Here is a 26,833-nt window from a genome sequence, read left to right on the forward strand (position 1 = left end):
ATTTTTCTTTGATACAAGATTTTTTTTTGTTTTGTTTACAGGTAGGCCTACCTTACGACAGGAAGTAGATTCTATAGCCGTGGTGTTTGCTACCCGTCGTGATTTGACCGTTATTTCTCTTATTTGAAGTTATTCAAATTTAAATGAAATTTAACACTAGTCTTTTTAATATCATCGGTTAATTTTGAATATTTTAAATAAGCATTTAAATCGAAAGCTGTGTAGTATTTAGTAACTACAGATGTAAATAATTTCAAGTAAGAGAAATAACGGTTAAATCACGGCGGGTAGTGATATGGAACAGAATTAGGGCAAAAACTGCATTGTGCTTTCATACATCCAATCTTGCTATTTACATGCATGCGTTTGTGATTCACATGTTCACAGAAAGCAAGATATGTCAGAGCTGAACCTAAACTTCCGACACTTCTTCTTATAATTAATCAAACATACTTGAATTTAATATAAGTTATGACCTTTTTCGATTAAAGTTCTGCGTGCAACTGACTATCAAGCTCTTTCTCTAAAAGTTACAACTGTGATGTATATGCATGATTTACACAGTCATCAAACGTATTTATATAACCAATACATAAATTATATAATTATATACATGATGTATTTCCTTCTAGATTATAAAAGACTACAGTCGTCAGAACATGTGCCACGATAGCAATACCTCTACATATTTCCAAAGATCTTTGCACATATATAATGGCTACAAACCATATGATATACAATGACATCTGACCTTGTGCTGAAGAAATGGAATTCAAAAACATTATTACAAGAAAACTGATTGGAATCAACTTGATGTAAAGGTCAATGTCTTTATATATTTTGGCGCAGTGGAATTGTATGATAACTATGTCGAATTTGTAAGCACAGTCCTAATTTGGGGAGGCTTATATAAACTTATGTCAAAACAACTGTCTGTCTTGAAGAAAATTAGTTCTTCAAATCTAGCCTGAAGAGCATTCCATTTAACTTTGAAGTGTTCAAACACCTTGCGATTAATTCAAAAGTTGGAATTATGATATTTAAGATAAATATGTATTACATCTGAACGCCGGTCGAAGTTACCTACTAGTATGCATGACATTATTTTGAGAAATAATCTTGAAAAACTCGTTTATTTTTGCTATATTTGTATAACAGTTAAAACGAAGTGTAGGGCATGCATAAATTGATATTTGAAGTGGCAACAGGTTGAACAAGTTTTGTAGAATTGGTTGGAAAACCGGGCATACTATATAAACAGTAAACATTTCGAGCGCACTGTTGTTATCTCATGTGTCAGAAAGTATATTCAGACCAGGAGGAAAATGGATCAAAACCAGTATCCTTATATTCGTCGAAAAAGGTTTTGTTTCCCTGTCTGTGCCTTCTTGGAATAGTTAGAGACACCGGAAAGAAACCATATCCTGTGCGTTCAACAAAGGAATACCTGATGAATGACCATTTGTCACAGGAGGTGTCACAAGAGCAAGCTGGTACTGATAGGAGTGAATTTGCGTTTTCAAGTGGATTGTCCATACCGGTCACTACTGACCAAGCGTCAAGGTCAAGTGTCGGTGACCGCGAACATGCATCGCACAATGGTTACCGCTTGAATGAAAACATTGAACATGTTCACCATGGGAGACAAGAAAATGGAAGACAAGTTGAAGAACTGAGAAATGATCGTACAAACATTTCTGCCATTTCTACCCCGCCCAGACATCCGGATTATGTAGAATACAGTGATAGGCTAAGAACATACGCTAGGTGGACACACAGGAAACCTGATCCGCCTTCATTGACCGGGGCTGGATTCTTTTTTACTAGTAAGTGGTTCTAAAACGCTCATTTCAGTAGTTCTATCTGTAAAATCGATTTGAAAAATAAGGGTTATACTTTTGTGATAGTCATCAACTTTTGTGATAGTCCTCATAATTCTAAATCAGACTTGCATATATCCAATGATGCTTAAACATTGCAACCATTTAAATATGCAGAAACAAAGATTCTGTAACATATTTTATTTTCGCAAAATGCATCTAATTAATAGACATTTCTGTAAAAAGTGCAATCACTTTACTGTCTTACACTCTGGAATCTTAGACGAAACTTCTGAATTGGTATCATGTTGACTACGAGACCTGAATTTGACCGTCCTCATTTTTTATAACATCAGCATCTTCATCATCATCATCTTTATGATATCATCATCATAAGTTTGTTATCATCGTTATCGTTATTATCATCATCATTCAACTTTTTGTTATATGTCTCCTTGTGAATAAATGTTTATGAAATAGATGATGGAGACCTTGTGCGGTGTTACCAATGTGGCATCGGGCTGAAAGACTTCTGCGAAGAAGACGAGCCTTTGAAAGAGCACGTGAGGCATTCTGGGAATTGTCCTTATCTACAGCAGCATCTAGGAGCAGCACAGCTGGCAGAATTAAAGGTACTACATATAGTTTAATTCATTGTTACTTTTATTGTAAAAATACATCCTGGTAACTTGATATTAACACACAGTGGCTTTTATGGTTAAGTTGAAAGACATCCAAACACCCAGAAAGTACCCGCATAGTTGAAGTGTTGCCAAGACGACTCAGTAACAAGTTACGGCTTTTCCCACAATCTCGGTAGCCTAGTGGTAGAGCGTCCGCTTCGAGTGCGGGAGGTCATGGGTTCGATCCCTGGCCGCGTCATACCAAAGACGTAAAAATGGTACTAGCAGCTTCCTCGCTTGGCACTCCGCATTAAGAGTGTAGTGCTAGGACTGGTCACCCCGGTGTCAGTATAATGTTACTGGTTGGGGTATCATGTCACGTGTCTACGGCGTGATATTCCAGTGAGGCAGCACTATAAAGTTGGGCATTGTGCTCACTGCTACAAGTAGACACCGTCGTTTATATGACTGAAAAATTGTTGAAAAAGACGTTAAACCCGAACATACACACACACAGACGTAGTAGGTTTGAACTCCGCTTGGAGTATAGAAGGAGGGGTTTGGAGGCGTTATCCGGCTGACTTACGGAACGTCGCTGGTTCCACCTGTTTTCAATATTTTGGACATGGAAGTGTAAGTGTGGCTTCCACATGTGTACTTTAGAACAAAAATGTACATTTAACATATAAATAATCATTGAGATAACATGCATAGTTTATATTCCGAAAACATTTTAGTTATAGTCTGCCGCCAAAATTCATAAATGCTATTTGGTTTACTTTTCAATAAATTTATATTGAAGCATTTACATGGAATTATGTCTCCCCCAGGAGACATATTGTTTTTGCCCTGTCCGTCCGTCCGTCCGTCCTTCCGTCCGTCCGTCCGTTATTTCCGAGCAATAACTGGAGAACCATTTGACCTAGAACCTTCAAACTTCATAGGGTTGTAGGGCTGCTGGAGTAGACGACCCCTATTGTTTTTGGGGTCACTCTGTCAAAGGTCAAGGTCACAGGGGCCTGAACATTGAAAACCATTTCCGATCAATAACTACAGAACCACTTGACTCAGAATGTTGAAACTTCATAGGATGATTGGTCATGAAGAGTAGATGACCCCTATTGATTTTGGGGTCACTCCGTCAAAGGTCAAGGTCACAGGGGCCTGAACATTGAAAACCATTTCCGATCAATAACTACAGAACCACTTGACTCAGAATGTTGAAACTTCATAGGATGATTGGTCATGAAGAGTAGATGACCCTTATTGATTTTGGGGTCACTCCGTCAAAGGTCAAGGTCACAGGGGCCTGAACATTGAAAACCATTTCCGATCAATAACTACAGAACCACTTGACTCAGAATGTTGAAACTTCATAGGATGATTGGTCATGAAGAGTAGATGACCCCTATTGATTTTGGGGTCACTCCGTCAAAGGTCAAGGTCACAGGGGCCTGAACATTGAAAACCATTTCCGATCAATAACTACAGAACCACTTGACCCAGAATGTTGAAACTTCATAGGATGATTGATCATAAAGAGTAGATGACCCCTATTGATTTTGGGGTCACTCCATCAAAGGTCAAGGTCACAGGGGCCTGAACATTGGAAACCATTTCCGTTCAATAACTAGAGAACCACTTGACCCAGAATGTTGAAACTTCATAGGATGATTGGTCATAAAGAGTAGATGACCCCTATTGATTTTGGGGTCACTCCGTCAAAGGTCAAGGTCACAGGGGCCTAAACATTGAAAACCATTTCCGATCAATAACTAGAGAACCACTTGACCTAGAATGTTGAAACTTCATAGGATGATTGTACATGCAAAGTAGATGACCCCTATCGTTTTTGGGTCACTCCATTAAAGGTCAAGGTCACAGGGGCCTGAACATTGAAAACCATTTCCGATCAGTAACTTGAGAACCACTTGACCCAGAATGTTGAAACTTAATAGGATGATTGGTCATGCAGAGTAAATGACCCCTAACGATTTTGGGGTCACTCTGTGAGAGGTCAAGGTCACAGGGGCCTGAACATTGAAAACCATTTCCGGTCAGTAACTTGAGAACCACTTGACCCAGAGTGATGAAACTTCATAGGATGATTGGTCATGCAGAGTAGATGACCCCTAACGATTTTAGGGTCACTCTGTTAAAGGTCAAGGCCACAGGGGCCTGAACATGGAAAACCATTTCCAATCAATAACTTGAGAACCTCTCGACCCAGAATGTTGAAACTTCATAGGATGATTGTTCATGCAGAGTAAATGACCCCTATTGTTTTTGGGGTTACTCCGTTAAAGGTCAAGGTCACAGGGGCCTGAACATTGATAACCAGTTCCGATCAATGACTTGAGAACCACTTGACCCCGAATGTTGAAACTTCATAGGATGATTGAACATGCAGAGTAGATGACCCCTATTGATTTTGGGGTCAGTCTATTAAAGGTCAAGGTCACAGTGGCCTGTTCATGTAAAATCATTATTTGGAAATAACTTGAGAACCACTTGACCTACAATGTTGAAACTTAATGGGATGATTGGACATGCAGAGTAGATGACCCCTATTTATTTTGAGGTCACTTGATCAAAGGTCAAGGTCACAGGAGCCTGAACAGTGACTTGAGAACCACTAGGCCAAGAGTGTTGAAATTTAGCGGGATGACTGGACATGCCAAGTAGATGATCCCTATTGCAGCCAACCATCAGTGTCTTTTTGACTTTCGCTCCTGACCCCTATTGACTTCTTGCCTATAGGACTTTACATTGGGGGAGACATGCGCTTTTTTACAAAAGCATTTTCTAGTTATTGATTGAGGACAATTTATTGAAACTATTTAGTAATGAAATCACATATATATCTATATTACAGAGACAACTTCAGACAGAAGATCCTGAGTATAACAGGCAAATGCAATGGAATGGTATGTCTTGCTTGTACATTTTGCATATCTGTAATACCATGGTCGTCTTGCTAAAGGTCTATGTTTCTACCATAGTTCCCGACTCGACTGTAAATGAAATAATTTCCTAGGGAGACGACTCGGTGTCTTAAAAACCCAATAGGAAGCTACATTCATTAGTTACATTGCACAACATCCAGAAAATAAATCAGCTGAAGAAATTAAGCTGACATTTTATTCAGTTATACTCTTTTCCACTTTAGTGATTCTTCAGCTACCTACTGAGGTTTATGTGAAATTTTGCTTTCTAATTTTCACGTGACTTTTCTTGATAAGTTTTTAACCCCACCACATAACTGAATAAGTATTTTCTTGTTCAAATATTGCATGCATTCGTTGGGCAGTTTATGTACTGCTAACAACAACATACAATGTATTGTTCGGAAGTATTGACCTGGCACTCATTAATCTTCGCCAATATTTTCGGACGTTTTCGTTTATTTACGCAATATTTGTATTCTGAAAATATCTTTTAAAATTATTCCTAACGTAACCTATAAAGGTAACCGATGACATGGTAGTGAGTGGTAAGGTGTCTGACTTCCAAGCGCGTTACCACGGGTTCGAAATCACCTTAGATCGTGTTTTTTTCCTTCAATGTGATGTTATCGATACTTCTTTTATTCTTGCATTATTTTATGTACCACACTTCATGAATTTTAATTGCTTCTCTTGTAAAATTTATTTTCTTAAAACGCTGGTGACAAGCAATTTGTCTTTTTATCAAAGATAGGGTTACATTTAAAACAATTTTATCCGACTTTTTCTACAACGTTTTTATAACTTTCAATAAATGAACCATAAAAAAATGACGGTACGTAAGTTGAATCAGTTAAATGGTAAGTTTTTTATAACTTTGAAAAAAAAGATGATTTGGTCTGACATAGGACTCGAACCCACAACCCTAAGACTGACAGCTAAACGCTTTGTCCACACAGCTACCTGCACTTGTGACATTACATCAATGGGAAATATGCAATAGTTATATCGCTGTTTAGGTTCGGACATCGAAAATTAATTTACGGAAATATACGGAATATTCATGAGTGCCAGGTCAATACTTACGGACAATATACTGCATCATAATTTTTTATTATTTTGTTTAACAAGTCTTATAAAATGTTACTTTTGTAAAGGTGTTGGTTTTTAGCTCACCTGAGCACGAAGTGCTCAAGGTGAGCTTTTGTGATCACCCTGTGTCCGTCGTCCGTCGTCAACAATTTGACTGTTAACACTCTAGAAATCACAATTTTGGCCTAATCTTAATGAAACTTGGTCAGAATGTTACCCTCATAAAAATCTTGGACGAGTTCGATATTGGGTCGTCTGGGGTCAAAAACTAGGTCACCAGGTCAAATCAAAGGAAACGCTTGTTAACACTCTAGAGGTCACAATTTTGGCTCAATCTTAATGAAACTTGGTTAGAATGTTACCCTTAATAAAATCTTGGATGAGTTTGATATTGGGTCATCTGGAGTTAAAAAACTAGGTCACCAGGTCAGATCAAAGGAAAAGCTTGTTAACACCCTAGAGGTCACACTTTTGGCCCAATTTTAATGAAACTTGGTCAAAATGTTACCCTCAATAAAATCTTGGATCAGTTCGATATTGGGTCATCTGGGGTCAAAACTAGGTCACCAGGTCAAATCAAAGGAAAAGCTTGTTAACACTGTAGAGGCCACATTTATGACTATATCTTCATGAAACTTGGTCAGAATTTTACTCATGATGATCTCAAGCTCCAGTTTGAATCTGGGTCATGTAAGTCATTCTTAATGAAACTTGGTCAGAATGTTTCCCTTAAAACAATCTTTCACGAGTTCGATATTGGTTTATCTGGGGTCAAAAACTAGGTCACCAGGTCAAATCAAAGGAAAAGCTAGTTAACACTCTAGAGGCCACATTTATGACCATATCTTAATAAAACTTGGTCAGAATGTTAATCTTGATGATCTATCGATCATATTGAAATCTGGGTCAGGTGGGGTCGAAAACTAGGTCACTGGGTCAAATCAAAGGAAAAGCTTGTTAACACTCTGGAGGCCACATTTATGACTGGATCTTTAGGAAACTTAGTCAGAATGTTAATCTTGATGATTTTTTCGAATCTGAGTCATATGGGGTCAAAAACTAGGTCACCAGGTCAAATCAAAGGAAAAGTTAAAGCTTTAGAGGCCACATTTATGACCATATCTTAATGAAATTATCCTGATGATCTTTAGGTCAAGTTCGAATCTGGGTCATGTGGGGTAAAAAACTAGGTCAGTAGGTCAATTCAAAGGAAAAGCTTGTTAACACTCTAGAGGCCAAATTTATGACTGTATCTTCATGAAACTTAGCCAGAATGTTAATTTTGATGATCTTTTCGAATCTGAGTCATATGGGGTCAGAAATCAGTCACCAGGTCAAATCAAACGAAAAGTTAACGCTTTAGCGGCCACATTTATGACCATATCTTAATGGAACTATCCTGATGATCTTTAGGTCAATAGGTCAGGTGAGCGATACAGGGCCTTCATGGCCCTCTCGTTTGATTTGTCGCTACCTTTCATTTTAATTTTGCAGCCCGGCACACGCTTGATCCTACGACAACTAATTATCGGCACCCTGAATATCAAACACTGCAGTCACGCTTGTCATCGTTCAGTTCCTGGCCTCAACACATGATACAGACCCCACAGCAATTAGCAGACGCTGGATTGTATTATACAGGTATTTGTGTTAATTTAAATGCAATGCATTTTCAAAACAGTCCAAATTTTTCTGTAGAGTGAACAGCATGTACAGTACATCCGTGGAGTTTGTTATTACTCTTCGCCTTGAAAAAAGTTATTTAGAAGTCGGATAGAGGCTCTGAAATGAACTCTTTAGCATTAACAAAACTGAAAAAAAGGGAACGTGTTTTCTTGCCTACCTTGTGGGGGAAAGATGAGGATTGTTTGCCTAGCCAGCGGGGAAAGAAAAGAAATCCCGGAAGTACTTACAATTACCGTTTCCTTAAAAAAAACGAGCTACACGCTCCCATTGTGACGTCATAATTATAATGTCATAAACTACATGCACGTTGCAACGGTAGTCAAATGAAGTTATTTAACATGTCATACAGGACAGTAGTTTTCCTCACCCTCGGGTCAGCACGAGTAAGAAACCTAGCTAAAGCTCGCTGTCCCTAGGGTTTGCGTACAGGCAGGCATATCCTTGATATTTATAACCAACTTGACGGAGACTCCAGCCAGCTGTGCTGCAGCAGGTAGCTTGAAATAGTGTCAACTGTATGCCTACATGTACATTTTAATGCACAACGCGGCTTTATATGACAAATTAAAACATATTGAACTAAATAGATTTTTAAAAAAATGCTGACCTCGACATTCTTATATTCTGTCCTAAATTTAACCTCGAAAATGATGCTTATTTTAGGTTGCGAAGATCGCGTGCGTTGTTTTGCCTGTGACGGCGGACTTCAGCGCTGGGACCCGGATGATGACCCGTGGACGGAGCATTGTCGCTGGTTCCCAGCCTGCCCTTTTGCGAGACAACAGAAGGGTGATGAATATATCGCTGTGATTCAAGCAGCCGTTGCATATGAAAATCAGGTGATTTTCTAAAAAATACAATACCATATAGATCTACTGGAAAATGTGATATACTAAGACTTTGCATGAACAAATCCTCCACACATAATTTGACATTTTAATTAAAAGACAGGCAGTGGACTTCGTCTAGATTAATCTTCTTTCTTGGAGGATCGTCTACTTAAATTATTAATTAAATCTTATTAAATCATTGTGACATTCTCGTTGTTTGTTGTGTGATGTAACACGATTTAGATTCAGATAATGAAGCACGAGGGTGTTATGGTAAATTGTTAAACTTATGAAAGCATCTTAACTATAAACCATAGACAATTTAGAGGATATTTGTTTGTTTCAGTGTAAGATTGAACGATCTTTCACAAGTGAACACCAGATGCAATATTTTTACGAATGAAAACCAGATGCTTTATTTTCACGAGTGGTATAGCCACGAGATATGCTGTTCATGAGTTCATGTTTTGACTAAATTTACCAATTTTGTAGTTTCTTGTCAGTGAAAAATATATTTGATATTTTTCACTGTGAAAATACCAGATATATTTCACTCTAATATTTCAAAAAAATCACTGAAAACATGTAATAAAAGACAATAACACACAAGCAGGTCTCACTACATTTCATTCTATCATGGTCGTCGGAATATCATGATAAAAATATTATTTTATTCATTCAGTAGTAATTAACGTGGCATGCGCAAATTTAACGTCATAATTGACGTCATAATGTTCTCATACCAGTACGCGCGTCAATTGTTGTTTATCAAAGAACATACAAATAGGTTAGACCAATTAGCAGGCAAATATAGAAAACAGACGTACTAGGTTCCACACTAAGTTTGAAAGTTTTCTGATCACAACATAGTCATGTACCAAAACTTGGTGTCTTACATCTCATGGCACAGATTGTACAGATTCAATTAAAATTTACTTGCATTCAAATTATAAAGATTAGCGAGCTTTCAAGAATATGCAGTGTGATTTAAAGAAATCTCTTCATGCTTGTATACAATAGTTTATATTATTGTTTCCATAATTTTCATATTATATAGATCTGTGTATATTGTATAGCCTAAAGGGGCTTATTAGCCCTTGCCCTGCTAAATTTTTTTATCCTGTCACTTGCAGTATTTTCGACCCGATATCAGGGTGCCGTATATCTTTCTTGATATACCGTCAGTTGATCATGTGACCAGTGATATACGATCAGTTGATCATGTGACCTTATGATCGATATTGTTGTCATAAGAAATTTTGCAACGAAACCATCATCATTGTGTTGGAAATATCCGAACTAAGAAAATGAGTGGTCAAATAATGAGTTTTTATTCAAAAACGAAGAAGTTATTGCGATTTTGCCGGTAATTACGTCATTATATAAGTGACGTCATTACGAATATGACGTCATTAAAGCGGTTGTCGCACACTTATTTTTGTAAAATAAATTGCCAAATATCGGAAAATGAAATAATGACAAGATAAATAGAATAATAGGTTAATGCCTAAGATGGAGAAAGTTTATCTGGCTCGGCTCCGGACGTTATCAGGTTCGCCTTCGGCTCACCCGATAACCTCCTCCACCTCGCCAGATAAACTTTCTCATCTACGGCACTAACCTATTATTCTCTATATAATGAACTTGTCTATCTTTCAATTTCGAGAGTACCATTAACTGTTGAAAGGGATGCTTACCAAAAATATACTGACTGAATGGCGAACGGTGTAGATCTTGATAAGACTGCACTGAAGTTCAGGCTGATTATGATCTACACTGGCCGCAAAGGCAGAATCTATTGTGCCTAGCATGATTATGGTTAGAAGTGTTCAATATTTCATTATAAATTTTCCAGGGAAATGGTGCACAGTTGGGTGACCGAGGTCTATCAGGTGCGATGGAGCAAATGGTACTTAGGGAACCAGAATACATAGCTGCTATGAACGAACACAGGGATGCATGTGTAGAGATGGGGTACCAGCTAGAGGATTTCAATGAGGCTGTACACGAACTTAGAAACAGAGGTTGTCTATCTGATTAGTCCATTCTGGTTGAAAACTAATTTCTGGGACTATAGGATTGCGCTTTTCCGTCCGACATTCTGTCCGTTATATGTTGGCAACATCCATAAATTTGCCATCCCTCATTTCGTCATAATATGTTTCATTAATAGCACAATGTCTTGTGTTATAACCTGCCTGAGAAAATATCTGAATATCCTGTTTTGCATATTTGTAAATGTTTTTAACTAATTTGTTGCATATTTATGAAAACACATGGACAATACGTATCCATCGGGAACTAATTATTATGCACACTCAGTGATTTATAACACATGTGCTGTGTTAAAATATGACCGATCACTTTCACATAACTTCAGTAGTTCAATAGGGTGTATGCATCAACATTTTCTTGTTCCTATGGCAACAATGTTTGTAATGTACGTTTATTGTTACTACAGGTAGCATAAAGCCAACCATTGAGGAAGTTATTGATGCAATCGAAGTTATCAAAGCGAGAAGAGTACAAGAGGAAGCGTTACAGGCCATACAAAATGGTATTTCGATATATCTTTTCAGACAAAATAGAAATTTCGAGGTCTTTCATTCTCTTAATTTTAGCTTAAAAAGAGTAAAAGATATACACATCTTTCATCGATTATGACTTTTTCCTAATTTTTGTACATTAAAATGACCCCTGTTCACATAGTGACGCCTGTTCCTGTAGTGACGCCTGTTCACATAGTGACGATTGTTCTTAAGGTAGTGGACCCGTTATAACAATCGTCATTGTCCGTTTGATCACGTTTTCTCCATTAGACTGGTGCCCGTGTTTACTCTTTACGTTTCGCAACCAGACGGGAACCAGGGTAATTCTCTATGTACGATTTCGGCATCCTTTGGTTGTTATGAAAAAAAAAACAACTTTTTTCTCGTATGACCGAATAATATCGAGTAGCATACGAGAATATGTCATCACACGGAAATTGCCGACAATCATATCTGCATCTGTTTCGAATATAGATACTATTTTTAGTATTCCTGCGTTGTTGTCAGGCTTTTGGTGCTTAAAACTATACGATCCATTCCATAACAAAACCTGTGTTAGTTACTTCGCTCAAAGATAACGTAAAACGCATTTTAAATTTTGTCGGCATAATTTTGTAACACTATCGTCACTTGATGTTTAAATGAAAATTATTTTATGTTCATGAGATGAAGAAACATGGATCAAATGTACAATTTCAATTAGCTCTTTCAGTTGGATTCATATATTGACAATTCAAAAGTATTTTCAAATGCAAAATTGTCATAAGTTTTAACCATCGGCCGAGCGTTATCTTTCACAAACTACAATTATTGCCTTTAGCACATCGTATTTTCTTAATTCATTCAAAACAAATATGACTGTTTTCAATTACTTGAGAGTTTCTTCTCTGTAAATTGAAACCTTTTCTTTGAAAGACATATTAACAATTAAGGATGAGAGTTTCTTATCATCGCTAGGTGCGGCTCCAGGATTTTGGTTAAGTAGGCATACGGAAATTAGCGCGCTCCGTTCCTATCACTTCAGCAATCATAAATTAGTATCGATATAAATATTTGTTCAAAACGACTGGTCGCTCAATTTAATATTTAATAATTTAATTAAAAAATGTATGCTCTTCGGCTTTTTTGGGTTCGCCTGTCGTGATCAGTTCCCCCTGGATCCACCCTTTGTCGTATTGAACAATAGAACACTTCAGATTCAAGGGGTTCTTCCGCGGTTTTAAGATACATATATCTAATTGTACGGTAGCAAGGAGTGTATCGTCGTCATATATATAACAAGGGATGGAGGTGTATTGTATTAATTTTATCCTTTTCCAGGAAAGTGACACGTAGAATTTAATTAAATTGTGAGATAGTCTACTCGACATTAGGGGGAATAAGTTATTTTAAATACCACAAGAGGTTTCTTAAAGGTATTTCCGCACTTATACAGTAATTGCACTGCGTGTGAACTGTTGATCATTAGCTGTACCATGCTTTAACTTTTGAAAAGACTTAGAAAAGAGTTAGCTCTATTTGTTTGATTTACACTCTAACAAACAAAAACTTTGACGACCTGATTTCTTTCTACGAGCTCCAGTGATACCGTACATATCATGTGCATAAGCAGCATTAGAAGTTAAAGTGACTATTTTATCTGTTGCAAAAGTAAAAATTTCCGCTGCTTGGATATCGGTAGGACCAACGTATCACGAAACTAAACACACAATATCCAAAGCATGAGCAATTTAAATATTTCTGCATATAATGCATTGGTCCGAGAATACGTTAAATTTAATCTTTTTCAGAAAGAATAATAAGCACTGAATAAGTTTTTAAAGGTATTCACATCTTATGTAAAATTACCATGTATTTCAGATATCAGTCAAAATAACTTTCATTGATAATAAAAGATCAAGTATACCGTAAAGCTCTTACAAGTGCTTGCGATTCCCGTTTAGGTAACAACTTTATGAGTCTAGAACACAGAACTATTTCATTAAACACTGGAAAATTGATAACAGTTATCGGTAATGATAATACGTTAGCGCCCCCTACATTGCAAAAGGAGTGTGTAACTCGTTCAAAATTCGGGCGAACGTCTGTCTTTTCCGTCAGATTTCTTTGAAACAAATAATCTTAGAAGTTATCAAACCTGAAAGCATGCACAATATTTTCCTGTATGTCTTTGCAATTTTCTCTGTGAACAACACCTGATCCTAATTTTACGGCGTGTCAGTACCAGACATGATGCTTAAATACTTTCGGTCAGTTTGATATTATTTGGAATAAAATTTTCTTTGTCGAAAAAAAATCATTGTCTCAAAATATTTTACCTTTGTTGTAAAAATGATCAAAATGTATTGTAAATAAACAGTTGCGAGTTGAAACTGGCCAATTATATGTTTTCTGAAATGCATTAAAGGATAGGGGATGAACTGAAGTGAAGAAATATAAGGTTAGCTTCATAAATTACTGATTTTTCTGTCCTTTCAACATAAATGACAACGGGTAGGCAAATTGCTCTTACTCAGACTGCACGTTTGTTAAAAATCGTTTCATTTCAATTTGTTGACTTAAAAACACTGTGGTAACTTCAGTCATTCATTCATATGTATATCTTTTGCTGAAAAACTGTTGGTGGCTTCATTCAACCTTTTTGAGTCGGCTAAACGCTGTCAAGCGTTTGACGAGTCCTTGCTATCGCACGATTTCTCATTCTTAAATGGCCTCACAACACAGCGAAGTGATGTAGTTCCATTAGATTGTCTCTAATTTCAAAGAGTTCATTGATCGAATGAAGTTCATTTATATCAATCCTATTTGCTATGACCAATATACGATGTAATCTGTCATATTTATGACTTATAATTGTGCAATACTCGAATAAAGCCACGTATTTTCTTCCGCGGTAACTCATTAAGCATAAACACGCATAACGATTCTGCGGGATTTGGTAATACATTTGCGCATATGATTATGGTGACGAATTTTATGCCCTTTTGTCACAAAATAGCAAATATGATGTTCACAAATTCATTGACAAATAAAAACTGCATATTAACTTATTAGCCAAATTATCCATTTGTTACCCTGTCCGTTTCAAAAAATAATCTTTAAAATCATTGCGTAAATAACAAATTTATTGTGCTGTGCATTCTGTGAATTGCGCAGACTTACAAAGCTTGCGTAACATCCAGCGAAAGACAAAATATAGTTCCAGAACATACTGCTAGTATTTTATTGAGTGGGTACCTCTGAAAGCATTTGAATGTCTCTTATCAAAGAGTTTACCACATCGGTGAAATTTAATTATGACAGCTTCATTTTAAACGACCCGAATAAGATATGTGCAGTACGTTAATTCTTCCGCGAGACTTCGCGGATGAATCCTAACTACATTCTGGACACTTGTCGGCGAACACGCGTGACCTGTTTATAACAACGCTACTTTGCGTGGGTTGAATTTTGCAGTCAGTAAACGGATAAATTATCGGAAGAAGAAGCTCTTACTGGTTTGTTTAGTTACTACTGATATTAAAAATGATTTTATTTCTGATTTTTCGAGAAATAAACAAATCGGCGAAACATTAAATTGTATTTTCTTGTAGTTTTTGAAATCGAAAGTAGATCGTCTGTGTTTGGCTGCTTTGACGAAACGAAACAACGTTTTTATGAAAAGATTTAAATATGAGGTAATTTAACCGTAAACTTCAATGTCAGATACTGCCAATTGCTGCTAAATGTCTTCGTATCATCACAATTTGTAAAATATATTGTTGAAACTGGAGAAAAGTGTAATCGTATCCGGATATAATATTTTGGGTAAATATCGAGCTGTGTTATGAAATTTTAACATTCAAGTAACATACATGATAGATATTATTGTAACAGAAATGATTCTAGAATTTATTTTTATTACACCTACATATAATCTATATCAGACTCATATTCTAGTCCTGAGGCATGATCTGAAAGTAAAAAGATGAAGTGACAGTCATACTTTGGATATTGTAATACCAGAAAGAATCTAGTAAATATTTAGAAATTGAAACAGAAGATTTTCAGTTAAAATCGCACCAAAGGCTGTATCAAGGGTCTACATATTCAAAAATTTCTTGTGGTAATACCCCAAACCCTTCTTGCAGGAGGGGGTATCCTCCCACACCCTTCCCCCATATTGCCACTTTACAGTTTGATACATTTGCCCTTTTACCACCTGCCGCAATGCCCATTTCAAAATCTGACTGCAATTTAAAGCGGAAAAAAACTCCCCTCCCCACACCCACCCTGCTACCGACCACGTAAAAATGGCTCAAACATTTTTTCTGCCCAGTCTGGGCCTGTCTGTCTACATGAATCAAAATGGATAATTGAAAGTGGATGAACTTCGAGATAACAGACATGATTTTTAAGGGGTTAACAAGTCTGAAATAGAATAAATGATAGTTTTAACTAAAAAAGAACTGCATTTATTAATATTGGTTACACTATATATTGACACTCAGCAACATTTACATACATGTATCTCTAAACGCAAAAGTAAGTATACTTTAAATTGACATCACTTATAATATGATTGAACAATACCTAACATATGACAAGGCTATCGCCAGGCCCATTATAATATCTGTAAAATATCAGCTCTTTCGTCCATCCGTTACAAATTGTATGTGGCAATCCGCGCTGTAAAATTTTAATATTATAAATTGTCATATTCAAATTTTATCATGTGCGAATATATACCAGCCGATAATTGCCTCTTTTGGCAATATCGGAGGCAAATGTTTACTGGAAAATATATAAAGTCATGGGCAGTATCTTAGTGTCAGCTGTCAAATTGTAGTTTGTACTTTCAACATTTTTATTTCTGCGAACCGCTGTTCAATTTTAGAGAAATATATTGGGTTTAAATACTTGTATAATATCAAACAAAGTTTTATTAGGCATCGACCGAATGTTCATTTCATTTATTGTAACAAAATCTCTCTTTAGTTGGGGAAAAAAACTAAAAACAAACTGAAACTGGTAGACTATACTGTCAGTACATCAATCATTAGCCGACTCAGGCCCTTCAGGCCTTTGATTTTCAAATCTTTCCAATGCAAGGTTTACTTTAGTTTCTCTGTCAAGTGGTATTTTAGTGGTATTTAAAGCTCGCCAGCCTTTCAGAACCTTTTGTACTTTGATTGATCAGAGATGTTTAATAAATAGGTGGGCTCGATTCATACCACGCTGGCTGTCCCGATCGCGAACAAGTGATCACTACTCCGAAATGCGCCGTGATGTTACATTCGGCACATCCCTCAGATGAACCTCGATTCAAGCGCAACTAGCCCGACTGAAAAGAGTGCAAATCGGGAGGCTTCGTTGTATCGGGCGAAATCGGGATACACAATGGAACCCATCTAATTAAACGCGTGTTAAGTGCAATGTCTCAAAAGTGTTGTCTCCCTTAAACTAATGACAAATATGGATTAATTTAGTTTAACGAAATTTCATGTTCTGTTAATTGCCGACTGGTAACAATTAATATCTAAAATTAGATAATTAAAATTTTGGTCTCTAATGGCGCGGTACATTACTGAATCTTATAAATTCTAACAGTGGCCTGCAACACGTTAGTCGAAATGACAAGTAAATATTTATATACATGTATTTATTTTACAGAAACGCCAGCTGAAGAAAACCAACGTTTGAAGAATTTTATCATTTGTATGAAGTGCCGTAGGAATAACGTCAATGTTCTGTTCTTGCCGTGCACGCATCACCGTATGTGCATGGAGTGTGCGGATCCATTGACCCGGTGCCCTGTCTGCGATAAAATTATACGACAGAAAATACGGACATACTTGGCGTGAATCATGAAACATGTGTGGCTTAATGGTAATCAATGGGACATTCAAACATGCAAAAAACTGGACCTTTTTCCGGATCTGTTGAATATGTGTTTCTGTAAAGCATTTTCTTTAGTAGATTCTACTGGTTATTCCTCCAAGTGGGAAACATGGTTTTGTAAAGCAACTGTATTTCTAAGTTCTTAATGTCCTTTCATTATCATGATCTGAAATGGTGGTTTACTGAGGTAGTATTGTCTTGTTATGATGTTTTCTGGATGCAGTGTTTTTAATGTTGGTTTATGGTTGATGTTTAGGTGCTGATAAACATTACACAAAAGATGGATGTTGAAAGACTTAATTATTGGAAATTTATGTTATATGAATGAGGACATAAAGATCTATGACGAATCAAAGATTGAAACGACGTTACAACAACAAGGTTATGGTCACCACATTCTGCCAATAACAGTTCGATTAAAGTGCATGCCAGTTTATTTAGACAGGTTAGTATTATCGCTTTATCTTGATGCTAAATGCAAAGGAAACATTCCTGACAGCTGCTAAAGACTGTATGACATGAGTGACTGACTAATCGGCTGTGGTACAGTCAGCATTGCAGAAGTATTAGTATCTAAAGAAAATAATAGAAGAATTTTAAGGACGGCACAGTCAAAGCCTTCCTGATGATAAAAGCAAGCCTTAAGTGCATGATTCACACTTGCACCTTGTGATTTCCGTTTAACTGATGTATTTGATGTGAATAAAGAAAACACATGACACCAATGGTCGGTAGTGAGAAGTTTACGCCCAACATTACTACAGCTGTCTTGTGATATACAGTATGTTGATGAATCGGTATTTTCTGGACACGTTTCAGTAGTAATTATGGAAAGTGCAAAACTAACTAATGGTATTAGCTCACATGTACGTTGTGATCGCCTTATGTCCTTTGCCTTTTCGTTTCCGTCGGTCTATACTTTGTAAACCACTTCCTGCCTGGAAGACTTTTCGATTTCGGATAAAACTTAATGCAAGAGATCCTGATGGTTCAGAAATGAAAACTTGTTAAATTGTTTGCGATTTTCTTACATTTTGATTGCCATAGCAATTGTTTGATTAACTAAAATATTCGTCTCTGAAACTGCCCGGCAAAATTGAATATAATAATACAGAAATACTACTCATAAGGAAGATGCATTTCAAAACTATAACGAAAGATTTTATTCACTGAATACATAAACGCAAGGGTAACATTTGTAGACTATTTAGAAAAAAATGTCACGTCTATCATTGACCAGCAGTTCTTTCGAGTCAAATTCAGAATCGCCACAGGATTAATGTCTTACAGGCTGTAATAAATAGAAAACTTTAAAATCGCATATTTGAAACAGCAGTACAGATCTTCTTCATATTTGTAATTAAGTATCCTTAAATGAAGTTCTTTCGGGTATTTTGAATCAAGACGTTGGTTCCTTTTTTACCCAACACAATGGGCAATCAGTTTTTATTCTGATAATTTCAACAGTCTTCTCCTAAACGTGCAAGGTCTTTACCGTAGAGCAAATGCTAGTCTTCTTTAATGTGAAAAGTTTATGAGCATCACTGGGGTTTTGTTATTGTACACCCCCCCTCCCGACAACAAAGTTGTAAGGGGGGTATACTGGTTTCAGGCTGTCTGTCTGTCCGTCTGTCCGTAGACGCAATCTTGTGCGCACCATCTCTCCTTATCCCCTTGACAGAATTTAATGAAACTTCACACAAGTGATCAGTACCAACAGTAGTTGTGCATGGGCCATGTAAGGTTCTTTTAGGAAAAAAAATTTGCAGAGTTATGGGACTTTGTTTTTTTGTTATTATACTATATACATAGACACAATCTTGTGCGCACCATCTCTCCTCATCCCCTTGACACAATTTAATGAAACTTCACACAAGTGATCAGTACCAACAGTAGTTGTGCATGGGGCATGTAAGGTTCTTTTAGAAAAAAAAATTGCAGAGTTATGGGACTTTGTTTTTTTGTTACTATACTATATACATAGACACAATGTCCTGCGCACCATCTCTCCTCATCCCATTGACACAATTTAATGAAACTTCACACAAGTGATCAGTAACAACAGTAGTTGTGCATGGGGCATGTTAGGTTCTTTCAGCGACAAAAATTGCAGAGTTATGGTACTTTGTTTCTTGTTAACATACTATGTACATACAGTCTGCATATGCAATCTTGTGCGTGCCTAATCTACCAAACCCTTGCACACAATTTAATGAAACTTCACACAAGTGATCAGTACCAACCCTGGTTGTGCATGGTGCATGTTACATTCTTTTCGATAAATATTCTGCATAGTTATGGGACTTTGTTTTTTGTTACTATACTGTATACATACAGTCTATATACATAGTCCACATAATTATGCAATATTGTGTGTGTCAAATTGCAATGTACTGTGTCAGTGCATGCGAGGGAGGGGGGGGGGGGGTACATTCATCACCTTTAGTGATAGCTCTAGTTAACAAATGTTGTGGAAAGCATCTCTCTTCATATTTAAGCTGTTGCACAGATTGTCAGCACATTTCATCAAAAGTATTTGTATATGAATCCTGCTTGCGTTTGTTAAAGTCATAGCTATTGGTGAGCGTTATATCTTAAGGGCCATTCTATGTACTTTCCGATTGTTGTTTATAACTTTGTGTTCTTTTTTTCCATATCATTGTACATTGAGACTTAAAATTGAAATTGTTTATTGCAAGTATTATATTTAAGCTGCGCTTCAAAAGTCATGCAATATTTTTTCGTTGAAGAACATATGGATGTCTAACAGTATAAATGATATGAATAAAATCAACTGAATGACTGTAAGAAAGGGAGGCTTTTAAAGTGAGCAAATATGCTGATTTGATTGCACTATTTCGGACGACAAAAAGTCAGAAAATAACAAATGTGTATCGATAGGACTAAATTGTTTTTTATACTTGTAGCATGTGTAAATGTTGAGTTCTGCTCAACCCGGTGTTGAAGTGCGCGAACGGTAGCATTCTTTTCCACTACCATCGATGGGCAGGCTCTATCAAACTTTCGTTTTTTGTGGTGTTGAGCGACCTGTTAAGTAACCACTTTTTATTTCATGATCCTTAGTCAAAAATGTTTATATGTTCGACAAAAAATATATGTTCTTTTATGTATATTTATGACTAAGTTAAGGGCCATAACTTTAGTCTGGCTGAATGAAATCTCTAACAAAACTCCAGGTGCACAATTTCATTCGCGACTGTTTCGTAATTTTACGTAGAATACTTTCTAAGATACGTGCGGCACAAACTTTCAGGCACTTTCTTGCATAAAATATCAGCTCGAGCTCTGCTCAACCCGGGGCTAGAGGGCGTGGACAGTAGCATGCATTTCTGCTATCGTCCTTGCACAGGCTCAATCAAATCGGGCCTGCAACATTTTCGTTCATGACGTGTTAGGCGTACTGTGGTTTTCCACTTTTTTGTATGTTTGACTATTCAAGGACCATAACACTGGTCTGGCAGTGTGAGATTTCATTTAAAATACCAGGTGAACAATTTCACTTGCTGAATTGTGTGAGGTTTGATGACGCTTGGCCAAAAACTGTTCGGGGTATGCACGACACAAATACGGACGGAAAGACGGACGGACCAGAGCAATACAATATATAAAATATCTCTTATATTAAAGTGACTTTACGTCAAACGTCTGATATACAGGACAAGTTTTATGAATTTCTTGTTAATATAATGAAAACTCAGTTTCAGTGTACCAGTATTACGTATAAACATAAGTTTTTAGATTAGATATGATATTTAAAAGTGTATATCAAACAATGTTTTATGCTTGTCTATCAATTTTATTCCATAATGCGCTCAATTGGCTCAATCATTCATATTTACATATGTTTTTGTTTTGAATATTTGTAATAATTCAATGTAATACTATATATAGATAATAAATGTCTAAAGTATATTTTGTAATGTCATAGAATTATTTATATTTTTCTCAGTTCAATGTAACAGCTATATATGATTTTCGGTTGGCGCTACCAGATAATTATACAATACACAGTTAAACACGCTGGGTTCATTTCCACAACATCTAGGAACTAATATACAGCAGACCCACACAAAATATATCTCAGCCATACGGAGAGGTCATACGTATGAGGAATAATTTCACTAGGGCATAACCAGAGTAACTTAGACATGCGGTGTTTAACCAAATTAACCGGATATCCAGCTGGTAGAAATTTACATCACTAAAGTCATATCGTTGAAAAATGATTAATGATCAACCTGATAATAAAGAAAGACTAAGACCAAATCAGGTACTGGGAAATGATGTCGGGTGACTGTTTCATGACTTCATAGTCCTCTTGTTACTTAAGCATCTACTCTCAACTTTATTATCAGAAATACACCAAACCAGGTTGAAAACATCATGTAGTGAACCTCTGTTAGATATGTACAAATGCCCGTAGTTTTACTTGTTACATACTCGTTTTTATTCCCCGTTAAGTTACACTGGTACCGGAAACGTCAATATTTTTCCATACACTGACGCCTGAATTTCAGTTCGTGTTGTTGCATTATTTTTTCTCTTTAGTTCAGTATTGTCAATCCTATTCAGGCTATTGAACAAATTTATGATATTTACATTATATTTATACGTGTAGATGCGTATGTAATAAAAAGGTTATTATCTTTGCATCGGGAAATATGCACTCGTTCTTCAGCGGAAGAATATTGCGCTCCTAGAGTCGCGCAATATTTCCGCTGAAGAACTCGTGCATATTTCCCGATATAAAGCTAATAACCTATAATTATAGGTCATTTGTACGAGCCGACAGTTTCAATAGAAACAGATAATCGATCGTCACCGAACCGGGCTTGTAGCACCCTGGGACATGTCTCCTTGAAGTTTGTTGAATTGGTTTGCTTGACCTCGTTTAGGATACACTAAATCTTAAAATAAAGTCAATACTTAAACAACTTTTAATGAACAAGTTTGTAGATCTTTGTTTGTAGTATATTTGTGTGACCATTGCATTTGAACGTTTATTTTATGAATGAAAAGAGCGCTTTAAAAAAGCTGGTAAATAATAATAAAAATAGTAATTACTGAATTCACAGTATCTTAAAATAGAAAATTATAGATTTTTATGTTTCCCGAAGGGCGAGCACATAGTTGCTGCTTTGTCCGTCCTTCCGTTCGTCCATGACACTTTTCATCTGGAGTATAACTTGAAAAGTGTTAATGGCATTTGGTTGAAACTTCAAATAATAATAAAGGCCATTGAGACAAAGTGCAGTGTCAAAGAATCATAACTCTATCTTAACTAGTGTTTTAATTATCCCTCTTTATTATACAAAATAAGCTTGTCCATAACATTATTTGAAAAGCGTTAAAGGCATTTCTTTGAAACTTCACAAAATGATAGTGGCCTAGAAATTGACGGGAAGTGCACTTTCAAAAACCCATAACTCTACCTAGTGTTTTAATGATAGAGGCCATTGACGGGAAGTGTAGTGTCAAAGAACCATAATTTTAGCTGTTTTATTTAAATTGTTTGGTTTCTTATACGTCATTCCCTATATTGGGACAAGCACATGCATCGGGGAGCATTATTCGGTTTTACCCATTCCTTGTAATTAAATGATTTCTACTCCACTTGTTGAATTTCCACCCAACCCAACCTGGCCTGTTTGATCCTTTGAACGATCTCTCTTAAGTGTACTAAATGGTTCCATTTGCTCCATTTGAGGGGCTGCCTGTGCTAAAATAGTAAAACGCTGTAAACAACGTCTTAATTTATCTTCACTAAACCGTGTCTGTAGTATCCTTGTATGCACATGTTTCAAGGTTTTTCAAGTGTTATGTAGCCTTTTTTGGCCGTTGCAAGGGTTATAGATAGAGAAACACAGAGAAACAAATGAATCCTCCCTACGAACCTCTTCATCGATCTTCCCCGAACTTGGTCTGCAAAATTGTTGTATAGGTCTCTCTCAGTCAGGTCAAATATTGATGCTGGGTGACCTAGAGTTACCAATGTTTACAGGAATGTTGGTCAGCATGTGCAGTTGTGCACCTGGGGTTTCGCGTCCGGATTCATTCAGTCGTGTAAGAGTTATGGCCCCTGACTAAGTTAAAAGATTAGTCATTTTAATGTTGTGTCGCGCGTAGCTCCAAAAGTATTTGACCTAGAGTCACACAGTTTACAGGAATGTTTGTTTGCTTATGCAGTTGTGCACCTGGGGTTTCGCGTCCGGATTCATTCAGTCATGTAGGAGTTATGGCCCCTGCCTTAGTTAAAAATTAGTCATTTTAATGTTGTACCACGCATAGTTCCAAAAGTATTTGACCTAGAGTCACCAAAGCTTACAGGAATGTTGGTCAGTTGTGTACCTGGGGTTTCGCTTCCGGATTCATTCAGTATTATAGAAGTTATGGCTCCTGACATAGAAAAATCTTATCTGTGTTCTTTGTCATGTAGTGGGGACATCTGTGTCCCATGGACACATATCTAGTTAATCCGCTAATGTATAGTAAAATCTACCATTGTGCCATATTATATGCATCCAAACCCATAATTGAAGGCAGAAATACTTGAAAATTTCGAACTGCCATGAAAAGATTTACTTTACGCCGCCCTTGCTCATTTACAAGACTGACCTTTCACCCGCGTGAACCACTAAGAGAGCACTACCATGTGCCCGTTCGTGTTTGAAGTTACATTAGCGTCCCGGTGACAAAATGGTTGGGAAAAGGGTAATTTTTTATTCGAATTGATTTGAATTATTATTTTTATAGATAAATCCTCAAGAAAACTGGTATGTATCATTTATTTTTTTGTTAACAAGGTGTTCTACATGTATATTTTTAACGGTTCGCGCGGTGACGTCATGCGAGAAGCTCGCAGTAGCTCCAACAATGGCCGCCGAAATGATGCAGATCTGAAAGTGACTTGTAAAAATCGACGATGTTTTTGTAAGATTTGCTTGCAGAATTTGGTAAATGGTGTTACCTGATGTAGAAGTAATTACTTTATCAAGATACCCATACGTTTTCGTTCAGAATTTCAGTTTGACCACGACTGCAATGAAAAGTTGGACGACTTTTAATTTTAGAATGGTTTCATAGTAGGTCTGGTCCAAAACTCTTAAGGCTGCATCTATGACAAGAATATAATAAGCGGCATTTAGAGTTTTGCAAGCCAGGACTAAGTCTGTGGCATCATTTAATAGACATTCCTGAAGTACTATCAAGTGGCTCTGATTGATTGCACATTTGGGCCGGGAGTTCATTATCCAATTTCTTGTCAAATGATTCCGCTTGTCTTCTTTTTCTGTTCAGGAACCAGTCGTATTTGGGATGATAGGTTTTTACTGAATAATTTGTTGCATTAGATGTTACAGTTTGTTCCAACATATATTTATTGTCAAAATGTTAAGGTCATATGAATGTCTTTATGGCCACCAAGACCCGCTTTTGTTTTAAATAATGTTTTATATATATATAACTTCCTTCCGTTTTTTTTCAGCTCACCTGAGCCAAAGGCTTATGGTTAGCTTTTGTGACCGCTCAACGTCCGTCGTGCGTACTGCGTCGTCCGTCATGTGTCCGTCAACAATTTCAAAAAAAATATTGTTCAAAACCACTGGGCAGAATTACATCAAACTTCACAGGAATGACCCTTTAATGGCCTCCTTTCAAATTGTTAAAAAAATAAAGATTTCCAAGCAGAACTCTGCTTTCATATTTGGTATGTATCATCATCTAGTGGTCCTGTACCAAGATTATTCAAATTATCCCCCTAGGGTCAAATATGGCCCCGCCCTGGGGGTCACATGGTTTACGTAGGATTATATAGGGAAAAAACATTGAAAATCTTTTTGTCAAAATCCACGAGGCCTAGGGCTTTGATATTTTGTATGTATAGCATTGCCTGGTGGTCTTCTGCTAATATTGTTCAAATTAATACCATGGGGTGAAAAGAGGCCTCACCCGGGGGAGGGAGTGTGTGGGTAGGAGTGCCCCAATTTTACATAGACTTATATACGGAAAATACTTTAAAAATCTTCTTGTCTGAAACCACAAGACATAGGCCTTTGATATTTTGTATGTATTATTGCCTTATGGTCCTCTATCGAGATTGTTCAAATTATTACCTTGGGATGAAAAGTGGCCCCACCCTAGAGGTTCCAAGTTTTCTATAAACTTATGTAGGATTTTTTTAGATCTTCTAGTCTGAAAGTTCAAGACCTAGGCCTTTGATACTTGGTATGTTGCCTAGTGGTTCTCTAACAAAACTCTTCAAATTATGCCCCTAGGATGAAAAGAGGCCGTGCCCCGGGGGTCGCTTTTCATATGAGTTATATAGGATAAATACTTCAAAACTTTTCTGATCATATTTCATAAACTGTTTTATTATAATTACCTGACGACCCCAAGTTATTAGGGGTCACTTGACCTACTGGCCTACTTTATTTATTGTTGTTTTTTTTTTTGTTTTTTTGTTTTTAGATATAGCCTTGAGATTTGGATGACGAGTACAGGTTTGCACATCGATTCTGAAACTGACTTTCAGTGATCATGAATGTGACCTTCTGCCCTACTTAATATTTTAGCATTAGTTAAATATTTGAAACATGTACAGTAGCTCATATTAATCACGTGAGCGAACCAAGGTCATCATGACCCTCGTGTTGTTAAGACTAGTCCTCCCAATCTGAAAGGTATCATTTTCCTCCTTTGCCCATCTCATTTTGTTCTCGATCTCAATTCCACAGTTCATTTGAATTTCATCATGCACTAAATGTGTACCTAATAACTATAACCTTAAGTATCAAAAATAGTTTTCTCTTTGTAAAATTTAAAAGCGGGATTAAATATAATATTACAAAGGTAGAGTAATGTCGATCTTGATTACTGTGCAAGAAGAACAACAAGATTCACAATCAGACGATATGTAATGTCCGGTCCATAACTCTGTCATCCCTCAATGTTTTTAATATCATTTCGTACAAATGTATCCCAAAATGAGACATTGTGTCATGCGCAACACCTTGACCTCTAGGTCAAAGGTCAAGGCCACGCTTGGAGGTGGGTTTTCCCGTCTGGTCCATAACTCGGTTATCCGTGAAATGGTTCTTACCTATCTATACATCTGTCATCCATCTAAGAATTTTAATATTACTTGACACAAATATTTTCATAGTAAGACAATGTGTCCTGCGCAAACCCAGATCCGTTACCCAAGTGTCAAGGTCACAATTGGAGGTCAAAGTTCGATAGGTTTTGTTTCCTTTGCGATCCATAACTCAGCCATCAATCAAGGAACTCTAATACAGTTTACCAGAATGAGACAACTTAACATACAATGCACATCACCCAGACAAACAGATCAAGACCACAATTTGATGTGAAATGTCGAGTTTTCCCCTG

The 26,833-nt window shown here is 36.8% G+C and overlaps 1 protein-coding gene across 2 annotated transcripts in view; it reads left to right on the forward strand.

Moving 5' to 3' along the window:
- Positions 1 to 21,358, forward strand: part of LOC123551131 (baculoviral IAP repeat-containing protein 7-B-like) — a 41,182-nt gene extending 19,824 nt beyond the window's left edge. For both annotated transcript variants that reach the window (XM_053540610.1, XM_053540609.1), the window contains exons 2-9: positions 633 to 1,826; positions 2,301 to 2,452; positions 5,319 to 5,370; positions 7,975 to 8,121; positions 8,830 to 9,005; positions 10,852 to 11,020; positions 11,458 to 11,553; positions 17,198 to 21,358. In XM_053540610.1, the coding sequence (XP_053396585.1) occupies positions 1,292 to 1,826; positions 2,301 to 2,452; positions 5,319 to 5,370; positions 7,975 to 8,121; positions 8,830 to 9,005; positions 10,852 to 11,020; positions 11,458 to 11,553; positions 17,198 to 17,388 (1,518 nt within the window). In that variant the 5' untranslated portion in view covers positions 633 to 1,291 and the 3' untranslated portion in view covers positions 17,389 to 21,358. The remainder of the gene's footprint in view (positions 1 to 632; positions 1,827 to 2,300; positions 2,453 to 5,318; positions 5,371 to 7,974; positions 8,122 to 8,829; positions 9,006 to 10,851; positions 11,021 to 11,457; positions 11,554 to 17,197) is intronic.
- Positions 21,359 to 26,833: the final 5,475 nt, after the last annotated feature.

Source organism: Mercenaria mercenaria, chromosome 4 (assembly GCF_021730395.1).
Source record: "Mercenaria mercenaria strain notata chromosome 4, MADL_Memer_1, whole genome shotgun sequence".
Lineage (NCBI taxonomy): Eukaryota > Metazoa > Mollusca > Bivalvia > Venerida > Veneridae > Mercenaria > Mercenaria mercenaria.